This window comes from Sceloporus undulatus, chromosome 5 (assembly GCF_019175285.1).
Source record: "Sceloporus undulatus isolate JIND9_A2432 ecotype Alabama chromosome 5, SceUnd_v1.1, whole genome shotgun sequence".
Lineage (NCBI taxonomy): Eukaryota > Metazoa > Chordata > Lepidosauria > Squamata > Phrynosomatidae > Sceloporus > Sceloporus undulatus.
Window position 1 is genome coordinate 156,761,054 of NC_056526.1, and position 13,839 is coordinate 156,774,892.

General features: G+C 41.8%; 1 protein-coding gene across 3 annotated transcripts in view; it reads right to left on the bottom strand.

Annotated features, from left to right (window-relative positions):
- HSPA4L (heat shock protein family A (Hsp70) member 4 like) overlaps positions 1-2,611 on the bottom strand; it is a 42,834-nt gene extending 40,223 nt beyond the window's left edge. For 2 of the 3 annotated variants that reach the window (XM_042467070.1, XM_042467067.1), the window contains exon 1: positions 2,286-2,610. In XM_042467070.1, coding sequence (XP_042323004.1) covers positions 2,286-2,294 — 9 coding nt within the window. In that variant the 5' untranslated portion in view covers positions 2,295-2,610. Of the gene's footprint in view, positions 1-2,285 lie in introns of all 3 variants that reach the window. The other variant, XM_042467069.1, reaches the window with a different exon arrangement.
- Positions 2,612-13,839: the final 11,228 nt, after the last annotated feature.

A 13,839-nucleotide genomic window follows, 5' to 3' on the forward strand; every position in this document is an offset into this window, starting at 1 on the left:
TCTTTTTTTATATAAGTAAGCTAGTTTGCAAATCCTTCTGAATGTAGGACAGGATATAAATGTTCTCAATAAATAGTTCTCTAAAGAAGAATTAGAAAGTGAAGTGTGAAAAGCTCCAGAGGGAAAAGATAAATCAGGTAAAAAAATTGAAAGGACCACTGGTTTCAGATGCAAAGGGTCCCTAGCTTCAACCTCAGGCATCTCCAGGTTGGGCTGAAAAAGACCCGTGTCTGCAGTTCTGGGAAGCTGCTTCCACTCTGACTGCAGTAGAGAAGACTCCAATACATGAAAGGACGGTCAGGATTAAGGTGACATGTTAGAGGGAAAACAAACAAAAACCGCATCTTGGGAGGGACACCATTCCAGCAAGGTAAGGGCAGTTAGCCAAAGGGGGGGGGGGGGGATGGGAGCCCCCCCGGGAATGAAAAGGACCAGAGGGAGTAGGAACTTGGAAAGACTGGAAAGGGGAAGAAATGGGAGGGGGGAGGATTACAGTCTCAAACCGCTTTTACTGCCCTGGTTCAGTGCTAGGGAATCCTGGTTTGTAATGACTGCAGAGCTCTCTGACAGAGAAGGCTCAGTATCTCACAAAACCACAGCTCCCAGAACTCCCTAGCATTGAGCCAAGGCAGTTAAAGCTGTCTCAAACGGGATTATTTCTGCAGTGTGTTTTGGCCCACAGAGTGCCAGGCCACTGTTTTCCCAAGGAGGCCGTCAAAGGAGCAGAAAGAGAGGGCTACCATTCAGACCTCTGGTCCCTCCAGCTAACCCAGGGCTGTTAACTCTGACAGGGCTCTCTGGAGATGCTTTCATAACCCTGGTGCTTGTCCAACCCTGTATGAATAGCCCCCCAAAGAAGGCTAGCGTGATAGGATAGGATGGAGAGTATGACCCTGGAGAGCAGGGTTTGAATATCTCCTGCTTGGCCAAGGAAAACCCCTGGGTGACCTCTCTCAGCCTCAGAGAATGGCAATGGCAACCCCCCTCTGAAGAAACATGCCAAGGCAAACCTGGGATTGGTTCTCGTCCTCATACACCTGATATTTCAGACCATCAGGGCATCATATCATGTGTCGTATCCCACTTCTTTCCCAGAACTGGGACTCAGAGCAGCTCACAACATGAAAAGAACAGCACAATTAAAATTGTTCTAATGCCTGCCTAAGTAGTAAATCTGTTTAGACATGAGAGCCAGCATGGCTCAGCGGTTTGAGTTTTGGACTGGGATGCTGGGAGAGCAGGGTTTGAAGACCCCCCTCCGCTCAACTAAGGAAACCCACTGGGTAACCTTGGGCTAGTCACACTCTCTCAGCCTCAGAGGATGGCAATGGCAAACCCCCAAGAAAACATGCCAAGAAAACCCCATGACAGGTCCACCTCATCTGATGCTTCTGGCTAGAAGGACTTCCAAGTGTTCTTGTTGCACACGGCGTTTGTGGTGTGTGTGTGTCCTTGCCCAAGCCACACTCTCTCAGCTTCACCCTAAGTTGCAAAAAGGCACACAACAACGACTTTGTGAGGCCAGGGTTCGAATCCCGGCCTGGCCATAGAAACCCACGGGGGCGATGGTGACCTTGGCAAAGTCACACTCTCTCAGCCCCACAGGATTGGCCAAAAACAAAATAACAAAATAAACCCTCTGTAGAAAACGTGCCAAGAAAACCCCACAACAGGGGCCTCCTTACGTCGGAAACAACCCGAAGGCACTTAATAATGTTTGTTTTTATGTGGGGTTATTGTTGTTGTTTTTTAATGTAGTAAGCCACCCTGAGTCCCAGCCCTGGGAGAAGGGCAGGATACAAATAAACATAACAACAACAACAACAACAACAAAGCAGGGGCATAATATAATAATAATAATAATAATAATAATAATAATAATAATATCACCACCAACATAGCTGGGGCATAATAATAATAACAATAATAACACAACCAACCTAGCAGGAGAATAATAACAACAGCAACAACAAGACAGCAGGGGCATTAATAATAACAATAATACCACCAACATAGCAGGGGCATAATAAATATAGTAATAATAATAATAATAATAACACCAAGACAGCAGGGGCATCATAATAATAACAATATTAATGCCACCAACCCAGCAGGGCCATGCTAAAACCAATGGCAGTGCCTGCCCATAGGGAACCATAGGAGCATGTCCCCCTATGGACCAGGCTGCCCCTATGCTTCCCAAAGGGAAAGGGCTCCCATTTGTTCCAGCGACAGAGAAAGAAGTCCCGGGGGCGGCGGCGGAGGGATCCGGGGCTGCCACTCACGGGGTGCATCGGTCGCTGTACTCGTTGGCGACGGTCTCGATGCCTCCGCTGCGCGCCACCGCGATGTAACAGTTCTGGAAGCCCAGGTCGATGCCCACCACAGACATGGCAGCGCCGGGTGCGGTCGGGGGGCTCCCCTCTTAGGTCCTCGTCTCGACGCCCTTGGCCTTATGAGGCGGAGGCTGCCTTCGCCTTCTTCTGCTTCTTCTCCCCCAGTTAGTTCTCAGCCCCGGTTGGCGCGGCGGAGGAGGAGAAGGGGGAGGAAGCTCCTTTCCCTCTCGCTCCTTCTCTCCTACTGCGGAGCAACAGCCAACAACCGGCACTTGCTCTCTTCTGCGCATGCGCGGCTTCCCTGGTTGCCCCCGACGGCGCCGCCCCGCCCCTCGCGAAAATTCCCGAAGAATCTTCGGTGATTTCCGCTCCCTTTCCGGAGTTCGAGAAAGATCTGGAAAGGGAGGGAGGGAGACGGGGGAGGGAGGAGTGAAAATGAGCGGCCTCTGCTGGTCAGTGGGCGGTACTGCCGCCGGTGAGGGTGAATGTTAATTCTTCCCTCGCCCAGGATAAGGACAGGGATTCCCAGCGGCGCCACTAGGGGGCGTGCGGGAAGTGATTCCCCCAATAGTGGCCCTTTAAGACTTTTTTTTGTACTTCAACTCCCAGAAGCCTCAGCCATTGTGTGTCAATAGTGTGGGATTCTGGGAGCTGAAGTCCAAAATCTCTTTAAGGTTCACTGTTGGGGGGAATCAGTGGGCCCTAAAGGGAGCAAATAAAAACACCCACCAAACAATGATACCTTTATGAGGATAACCAAAATGCACAATATACCTGTTGCAAGCTTTCGAAGCTCCACTGGGTTCTTCATCAGGCAAAGTGTTAAAAACCACACAGGAGAATTTTTAAAAGAATTGTGAAGATGTTAGACATGGCCCTGCATGTTGCTGGGGTTTTTGTTGTCGTTGTTCTCAGATCAGATGGCATGTTATTATCTCAGATCAGATGGCCACTGGGAGTTTCTCAAAGTCCAGGAAATTTAAAATCCTTTTGCAAAACAAAACAAAACAATGCTTTTTTTTGCAACCCAACATGCAATCATTGCAATCACCCTAAAGCAGTGGTCCCCAAACTGTGCCCTTTAAGAGATTTTGGACTTCGGTTCCCAGAAGCCTCATTCATGTTGGCCAATTTAGTGTGGGATTCTGGGAGCTGAAGCCCCAAATTCCTTAAAGAGCACAGTTTGGGGACCACTGCCCTAAAGGGAGGTGATTCCACTGCTTGTCCAACATCTGTCTTTGGGCAGGAAATGTCTATGGCATTCGCCTGTGTGCCTTTAAAATGTTGGTGTGAATGGGGTGAGGCTCAGTGGGAGGAGAAAGGAGAAATTAATATCATACACACGCACACACACACACACACACACATGGACTAGTGGTTAAGACGCCAATCCTGACAATCATAAGATCAGTTCGAAGCCCAAGTGCTGCATGATGGGGTGAACTTCTGTCACTAGTCACATTGTAAACCGCTTAGGGAGTTCTTAAGTGCACTGATAAGAGGTATAGAAACGTACTTGCTATTGCTATAGTCCCAGCTTCTGCCAACCTCGCATTCTGAAAGCATGCAAATGCAAGTAGATAAATAGAGACCACTTCGGTGGGAAGGTAACAGCATTTCTGTGCAGTCATGCTGGACACATCACCGATGGAGTCGTCTTCAGACGACGGTGGCTGTTTGGCTTAGTAATGGAAATAAGCAACCGCAGCAGTTGGTTACAACTAGACATTCATGTCAAGGGGAAACCCTTACCTCTATCTCTCTATATATATTCTTTTAAATTTTTCTTTTAAAAATCACGTTTTGCCAGTTTTTCACTTCAACCGCATGAAACGCCACCAAAATTCTTAATTATACATTGTACGAAGGAGAATCCAGAAGTTAATATTATTATTATTATTTTCATTATATAATGTTGTTTATACTCAATTAAACAGTAAAGGAAATGGTTTGGACTATGTAGCGGAGGGAGATGTAACTAAAGAAGTGCTAGTCTATGTAGATAGAAGGATGAACAATATGGAATTCAGGTATGAAGATGCATCAATGCAAATGTGATTATGGAAACATGGGTGATGTAAGATTGAAATGAAAATTTATTTTAATTGAGCTTTTTTTTAAAAAAAACCCACCAAATGCATGTGCGGAAGGAGGTTCAAGTCTACAAAAGTTCATGCTACCAACCAACGCCTTTCTTTCAGTTAGTCTCAAAGATACTACCAGATCTCTTTCCATACTGATTTTACATGGCTATATCTTTGCATTCTAACACATGGAACTATGTTTATGTAAGTTATTGCTTTGCAATTAATCAAAAACATTCAAAGTGATTTTTAAATAAATAAATAAAAATAAAGCAACTTTGAAAAATAGATTTGGAATGTGTAGTTGCAAAACGGCTCCAAGGTGCTTTACAGGCAAATATTGAAATGGCATCAAAGTAAAAATGTCATGAATACAACCGGGGAGAGAGAGAATGCATATGTAAATATGTTTAAAAAATAAATCAAATAAAAACCCAATGGTTCTCTATCTACAAAGCAGGCTATATCACTAAAGGCTTTGTTGTTGTTGTTTTTGCATGCATTCAAATAATTTCCAATGTAATGGCTGCCCTAAGACGCCCTATCACTGGGTTTTCATGGCAAGATTTCTACAGAAGAAGGTTTGCTATTGCCATGCTTTGAGGCTGAGAGACTGTGACTCTCACTGGCTTTCCATGACTGAGCCAGGAATTGAACCCTGGTCTCCCAGTGTCCTAATTCAGCACTCAAACCATTACACTACAATTGGCCCACCACTAAAGACTGCTTCTCCTCTTTCTTCTCAGGTTTGGTTCCAGGAGCATTATCCGGTAACTGTTCCTTGATGGATACCTTCTCTGTGCCATTAAATAATCATTCTTCTCAAAGGGAACTTTCCAAGTTCAGTCTGTCCCAGAGGGCAGGTGAACAGACAACCACAGTAAGGAAGACAAATCCCCCCTACCCAAAAAACAAAAACAATGCCTGGTAACATCGTTCTTTTCTTAGTGAAAGAGGTAACATCTACTCTTTATTCCCAGTGTGTTGCTTCATTTGGGGGCTATTTGTCACTGTTCTTGTGCTTCACATTTCACGTGAATAACACGCTAGCAAATAAATGAGCAAATAACAGGGAACAGTGACAACAACTTTTAGAAATAACATCCCAAACTATGAATCAGAAGCTCTTCTAGCGATTTGTGTGAGTGCAGTTTTGGAGTGTGGACTTTGACAGGTTCCTGATGATGCAGCCATTGACGCTGGCCCTGGCGTGCGCAGGAGAGCAGTCTCATGCTACACATAACACTTCTACAGTACAGTACTTGGAATACAGATTGGTTCAACTCTCAGTTGAAGATTGCTTCATACATGACATATTTCTTATATTGGGGTTATTTTTTTAAAGACATGTATAACATTAAATGTGAAGGCTTTAATTTGTTGAAATTACACAGCCCTACCAAATAGACAAGAACCAGCATGGTGCAGTGGTTTGAGCATTGGACTATGGTCCAAAACACACTGCAGAAATAATCCAGTTTGAGACCGCTTTAACTGCCCTGGCTCAATGCTAGGGAATTCTGGGAGCTGTAGTTTTGTGAGACATTTAACCTCTGTCAGAGAGCTCTGGTACTACAATAAACTAAAATTCCCAGGCGACCCGAAGGCAAACCTATTATGGGATTTTCTTGGTAAGATTTGTTCAGAGGAGGTTTGCCACTGTCTTTCCCTGAAACTGAGAAGATGTGACTTGGCCAAGGTCACCCAGTGGGTTTCATAGCCATGCTGGGAATCGAATCCTGGTCTCCCAAGTTGCAGTCCACCACCCAAATTGCTATGCCACATTGACTTGATATTCTAAATACACTTCCCTAAATGCCAAATCCAAAGATTCCATGGAGCCATGGCAGTCAAAGCAGAATATACAGTAGTGCTATAATTGTGTAGTGTGAAAGGTTCTCTGAAATTCTGGTTTATTTTTTCTCTCTCTCTCTGGCCTAAATACCCTAAAGTCACCTGTTCATTCCTGATTTGGAAGGTTAGTACTGTACTTGGATGATAAGACTGTGACAAATATCAGGTGCTGTAGGCTATATTTCAGAGGAACTGGCAAAATCACTTCTGACTATTCCCTCTCTAAGAAAACCCTATGAAATTATTGGATTGCCATAAATTGACAAGTGACTTGAAGATGCATACACACACACCTACACCCACCCACACACACACACACACACTTGTTGTTGTTTGGTTAATGCTTTGGGATTAGTTGTGCATAAATCCTGCTGAGTTCAACGGTACTTCCAAGAAAGTTGGAATGCATTGTCAGCCTACAGGGCAAATCTATATGCATAGTTGCTTGAAAATAAATTCTACTATTTCACCAATCAAACAACCATGTTTATCCATAGGTAGGTTCATTAGAATAGTCATGTTTAAAACATTTGAAATGAAAGGGACTCAAAATAGTTGCATTTATTTTGTTCCATTTATTTATTTGCAACTTATGCATAATCAGCTTCTGCATTGGAATTACTGTCTTCCTTTTTGCCTAGAATTCACCATACCCAGAAATATTCTTAGAGTACCATGAATGATATGTCTAGACACAAAATTAGACTTTTAAAAAACAAGTATCTTCTTTCTCCTAGCCACATAAAAGTACTCTATCAAATTCTAAAAACATTTGAGTGCATCTGTTTTAAGTCACGTTTAAGAAATACTTTACCCTGAAATGTGAAATGTGAAATGACAATCTATAAAATTTTGTACTGTACCATGGATTCTGACTATGGGACTCCATCCCAAAATAGACCTAATAATTTCAATAGCACCACTCTTGCATGAATGGCCCAAGTATTTCAGTGCGTCATTGGCTGATTAAGCAACAACTGCATATTAACTTATCATCTTCTGTAACTACACAGTTTAATATAGCTCAACAGATATATCATGTCAGCAATAATTATAATTCACAGTGTAGGTCAACACCTTTCATACATGAAAGATCTCTTCTATTATTTAAGAGTGTAAATAAACTGGGAGGTAAAAGAATCATCTGTTATTACCATTTCAATATAAAGAGGTCATAGGATGAAACCAGCAAAATGTTAATCACCCTTCTTAATACAGGCTTGCTGTCTTTTAATGGCAGGGAATTTGCAAGGCAGAAATATACTGTACTTTCTTTCTGTCATGAAAGGCACTAAGACCTGCCTGCAACAAAATAGTGACAAACCTAGTTCCAACAGCTACAACAGTGGGGTTGAACATTTAGAGAGAGAATCCCATTTTGGTGTTCTTAAAGCTAAACCTCTGATTCTACATGCCATCAAAAGAAGTCAAGATTCAAACTTTTCTTAACCCAAGTTGTGTGGTTTTCATTAGCAGTGCAATTTATATAGCCAACAATGGGTTGCAGAGAAACAGGCATCTACCCAGGTAGTAGCCTAGTGTTCTATTATGGTTTTATTTTATATATTTTTGTTTGTTTGTTTGTTTTATATTTTATATAATAATGCCCAAATTTATTCTTTGCACTGGGATTATTACCAAGCATATATAATCAAAGGCTTTTAAAATGTTCAATTGTATAAAGTATTTCCTAGTCCTTAGTCTGTTGTGGGCAGTGGAGATAACAAAGTCTTGTAACTGGGGCTAGATAAGCGTGGCCCATGAAGTGCAAGCAGCCTTCTAGTCTCCCCAATACTAGGAAAAAGAGAAACTGCCATAAAAAATCAGCACATGAAGTGATCTGGCACTGCTGACTGCAAGTATAGTAACCAAAACTGTTGTCCACATCATTCCTGATTCTACTTCAATGAGTAAATGAAGCAGTGGATGGAAAAGGGGGTTTTGTACCACACATCTTTACTATTCAAGTCAGGGTCTTTCCTATTGCTCTTTCTCTATTTCTTGCTCTTCCTCCTTCTCCACTGATAACAGAGGACTTTATTGCACAAGCCTTCAAATCTGCGATTTAAGCTAGAGAATAGCACCTTTGGCAATACAATCTGCTCTCCTCTTCTGTGGACTTGCCATCCATGAATTGGGGCATCCATTGATGGCCCTGACCCATTCCCCCGTTGTGGAATGTGCATGTTGCCATACCAACATGGTCATGTGCATCCCAGAGCAATGGATTCAAACTACAGGAAAAGAGATTCCACTAAACATTAGGAAGAACTTTCTTACAGTAAGAGTTATTCGACAGTGGAACACACTCCCTTGGAGTGTGGTGGTGTCTTTCTTTGGTGGTTCTTAAACAGAGGCTGAAGGACCATCTTTAGGAGTGCTTTGACTGTGTATTCTTGCATGGCAGAGAGTTGGACTGGATGGCCCTTGGGGTCTCTTCCAATTCTATGATTCTATGTCGTGCCATTATTGGAAAGAATGGAACTTGAGGTCTCATGGATTTTGCTATCCACTGGGAGGGAGGTCCAGAATGGAACCCCTGTGGATACAAACCCCCACCTCCAAAGACATGATAGCTGCTTTGTGAGGAGGCAGTCATTCCTTCTTTGGCAGGATGGAGGGAGAGAAGTGGAGAGGGCAGGGAGGCAAAGTTAAGGGATAAAGAAAAGAGAGCATGGGGGCTCTTGATGGTGCAATCCCATGTTGTGCTATTAAAGAGAGAGGCAGCATTAAAGTTCCAAAACTGGTGTGTTGGGGGTGGTGGTGGTTAAATAATGTCATATTGGCAAGACTGAGGCTCTTGCCTCTCATGCGAGGCAAACACTTGTGTGATAAAGCCCTGAGTGACTGAGCCCACACTCCTTCCTAACCCTTCCAGGAGCCCTGGTGGTGCAGTGGTTAAATGCTGGCACTTCAGCCAAAACATGGTGAGTTCGATCCTTCAGGGCTCCAGGTTGACTCAGCCTTCCATCCTTTTGTAGGTTGGTAAAATGAGTACCCACCTTATTGAGGGCAACTGGCTAATACTTTGTAAACTGCTTAGCACTATAAAGTGGTATAGAAATGTAAGTGCTATATTGCTATTGCTATTCCTTCCCCAGTTCCATTGGTGGCATGGCTGATGCCACTGCCACCGACAAGGAGCCACCAACCATCTTCAAACAAGGAAGGTGAGCGAGTGAGAAGGTGTGTTCACTATTTTTCTCCACTGAAGAAGGAGAAAAATATTTCATATTTGAGATTTAATAATTCAGAATAAAAATGAAAATAAATTGGCACAAAGACATTCCCTCCAATCACTGATAGCTTTTCAGCATTTTCCCATGATCAATTTTGGAGGCAGATGTCATGCCATTGTGACATGGACAATGATGACATTCTGACACAACAGAGTTTCACTGCCTCATAATGCATGACGCACAGAAGGGCTGTCCCTAGCAGGAAAGTCAGGAAGTTATCCAACTGTATTTTTCCTTCCCTTTGCCACATCTTTTAGTCCATATGTTATTACTTCAAAGTTTTGAGTAAAACTTTCCATATCAAGGAGACCTGACTACCACACTGTTGAGCCTGTAGGTTATAGCAGTGTTGATTTCATACCCATTAGAATCTTCTTACATGGTTATGTAAGCAGCCAGAAGGATTCAGAATAAAGACCACAAAAGTTACGTATACTGGTGTTGTAGTAAAACAATTATTGGTATTTTCTTGAAACAGGTATGAGGAATTTCTGGCCTGTGATCCTGCAGATTCCCTCCATTCAGATTCCACACACCCCCCCTCTTGTCCCTGACCTCCTTTCCCTTCTTTTACCACTTGCACAGCAGGGGAAACCTATTATTTCCAATCAGCTGCAATTGGCAGTAAGAGCATTTTCACTCTGTGGACAGCATACAATCACAATGTGGTCCCTTTTCTTGCCAGAAGGATCAGACAAGCTCTAGTCCCATTTACAGTTGATTAAGACACTAGATAACTTTCAAGTTTCTCTTAATGAATGAAGTCAAAAGCAGCTTAATTCTTTAATGAACCCCTGCACTCCCTTGAAGCAGTCTCATATGTAATGGTAAGTTAGGCTTGCAGGCTTATAAAACTGGCTTCTTTTTCAATAGCCCAATTCAACTTGCCCAATTCTGTCCAGACCAGTCTCTCTATAAATAACCCTACATACAATCTAAAAGCAAGGATTGTGCTCTAAAAAGTTAAATTAATAAGTTCGACATTCTGAGCATAATCTCATATATAGATAAGTGGAGTTGAAAAATCCAGTGTTGATGAAAAAAAAAAGATTTTTAAAGCTATCATGGAACTTCACAGAAATTTTCCCAAGAAAGAGTAGGGTTTTTTTTTTTTTTACAAAAATGTCCCTGTCTCATTCAGCAGTCTCTTGATAGTTGCACCTTATTTAGAGTGATGAGCTGCCTGTCTAAGCATTTCACTAAAGAAATGGTACCTTGTGACTTGAGCAACCACTTTCATTATTAGGAACTCTTTCTGCTGCAGACATCTCTGCGAAGGTAAATCAATTTAGCAGCATATTCAGTTTCAAACATTATGCCTCCCTCAAGAGCTACAATTGTATGCTTATGAAAAAATAAACCACTGCATATAAAATGCATTCACAAGCAAAACACGTTTTGGATTTTTTTTTGTGTTGCTGCGGTAACCATAAGGCTGATTTTTCTAGTGCCCTTAATGCTGGCCATGCCATTGCATATTCTTCTCAATAAGGGCCCAAAAGGTTTGCCACCGTGTTGTGTGAATGGTATAGTTTATGTGAAGTGAAAAATGTAAGTAATTGTCTTTTGACAACTCACAGAGTGGAAACCTTTTCAGAGGAGATGGACAAAAAAAGAAGAGAACCAGAAGATGTCTCCACTAGATCCCTTCCCCACAGAATTTCCCACATCTTTTTTAAAAAAATGACACTTAAAAATTTCCAGGTTATAAAACAGGAAAGAATGGCTCAGATTCCCAGGAGAAATGAGAACATAATTAAAAATGCTACTCTTCTAAGGCCTGTTTTTGGTTTCCCTAAAATGGAAAGGTGAATGGGAACTGAGCATATTGAAATTATCCTGTTCTGTTCTTTCTCACACTTTCAGAATGTAGCCAACTGAGCATCTGTTACCACTACAGGTGTTTACTTTGCAAGAAGGAAAGGGATACATGTGGAAAAAACAACCACCCTATTTTCCCGCAAGCTTCTTGGCTAGCATAGCAAGGTTTTTTACACACATGCCATCTGTTCAGTGATGAGCAGGGTTTTTTTCATTAATTTTCTACTTTGAGATAGTAGTGGTTTTACAAATCAGCCATTCGACTTGCAAAATTATATATGCTTTTACACATTTGAAGAACACCCAACTTCAGCTTCAGGGAACCTAGCACAAAAGTATATTCTCCATTTTCATTGGGTGTTCAGGATCTTTAAAAAAAATGAATGAAGATCCTTGCTAGTATCTGGAATGCCCTTTTTGCTATCTCATGCTCCATGATGCTTCAAGACAATTGTACAAATGGAGGAACTTGATGTCTTTGCAGTTGCATAACTGCAGAGGGATTATGCTTCTCCCTAAACAAATCCACCTTTTCCCTAACCTGCATGCCCTGGTGACTTTTGGGGTACTATCTTAGTTTTCCCCAACAATGGGAAGAAACATGCCACATAGTGAAAGGGAGGAGAAAGATGAAGCCAAAAGTAAGACAGCCAATATGTAAAAACCAGAAAATCTTCCAAGAGAGCCCTGTGAGAAAAGGGGCAAAGTGCCATGCTTGCTTGAATAATTGGGGCTAAAATTAGGAGGAATGCAGAAGAAAGGCTATGTGACCAGTTGTCATCCTAGCATGGTGAAATAGGCCATGTCCAGGGATACAAACCAACTGGCAACTGGGCAGTGCGCATGTAGCCCCTGTGTAGATAAGCATTACATGTAAGCATAAAATATAAAGAAGATAAAATCCAGCTTCTCCATGCCAATGAGTGGAAAGTGATACAAATAATTGTTTGAATTCCGAAGGGAGTGTGAGAGAAAAGAGGGTATCATTAATCATTACATTAAAACATCCATCCGTTTGGCAACAGTGGAGCTCAAAACTGGATGGCCCCCACAAGTCCAAAAGGGCAAAGAGAAGAAGGACCAGAATGGAGGGAGCTGCCCACAGCCATGCAGTAATAATGTAATTCACCATATGTGGTTCCTCAATACTGTATAGCATAGTGGATGGGAGAGTCGTACCTAAACAAGAAGACCAGACTGTCCTGAAACAAATCCACTTATCCAGTTAATGGGATGTGGGGGGAAACCTGTTGAAGAACAAGAAATACCCTGGCACAGCATAAAATATTTGCATTGTCTGCAAGGCAACCATGCTATCCTGTGACCAACAGTCCCATGGAGCAAAATGTAACATCCATCTGGATTTCCCTTGGGTTTGTACAATTTTACTTATCATGCAAGTCTACAGAACAGGGATTACTATTAATATTTGGATCAAACTGAAAAGCTCCCAACAATGTGTTTCTAAGATGTGTTTAAATGGTTAGCTTTCACATTTCTCATTCTTCAAGGATGTTCTCTAAGCCATTCTCAACCGAATTGGCCTTACTCTTGTTTACCACCAATAGCTCCCATAATTCCATTGCACTGAGCCTGGCAATTAAGGTGGTGTCAAATGGATTATTTCTACAGTGCAGACAAGGTCATCAACTAAGATTTCCCTCAGGCACCCTGATTGTGATTTCTCCAGGATGATGCTCCAATTCTTTAACTCCCTTCCCAAACATATCTTTCTGGCAACTCCTCTAAAATCTGATGAACAGATGAAGTCTGTTCTGTTTTGTTTTGCCATAATGGCATTTAATGGTAGTGGAGGTAATTATAATTTTCTTTTAGCCTAGATTTTTGCTTTTATCCCTGTTGCTTTATCTGCATGTTTAATTTCCTATCTTTTATTGTTGTTCCTTGAAGCCATCTGGACAGAAATGCTGTAAATAAACACATATGCAAACAAGCTGTCTAAGAAATACAATAGGCTCTTGTCTAATGACTGTTATTAACTTTTCCCCATTTCTGTAATTTACACCAAAATAGTCTCATTGACTTTTAAATGGATCATTGTAGAATAAAAGGTTTGACGATTACCATCTTTGCTAGCTGTGATACCTTGCTGTTCCTGGATCATATTAAGGAAAAAAATATTTTAAAGTCACTTAAAATTAATAATAATCCCTTTAGACTTCCAAGTGAATAACGTTCCAGTAAACCTCCCCTGCCCACAGCACTGGAAAAATTTAAACAAAGAAAAATCCAGACTGACAGACAATTCCATACTACAGTATTAACATTCTGCAGTATAGCTATATCCACTCCCTAACAATTCATCAATGAGAATAAGACATTGTGCTGCCAGTTTTAATAGCACTAAGTTATCTTGCCTGGTTAGGTCCTTTTTTCCACAAATAGAACTGAAATCCTAGCTCATTCATAAAGACATTACAACAGTGGGCTTTGGCCAAGCCAGTAGTTGTCTTGCTTGTAACATGAAATAGCAGCTGTATTGTT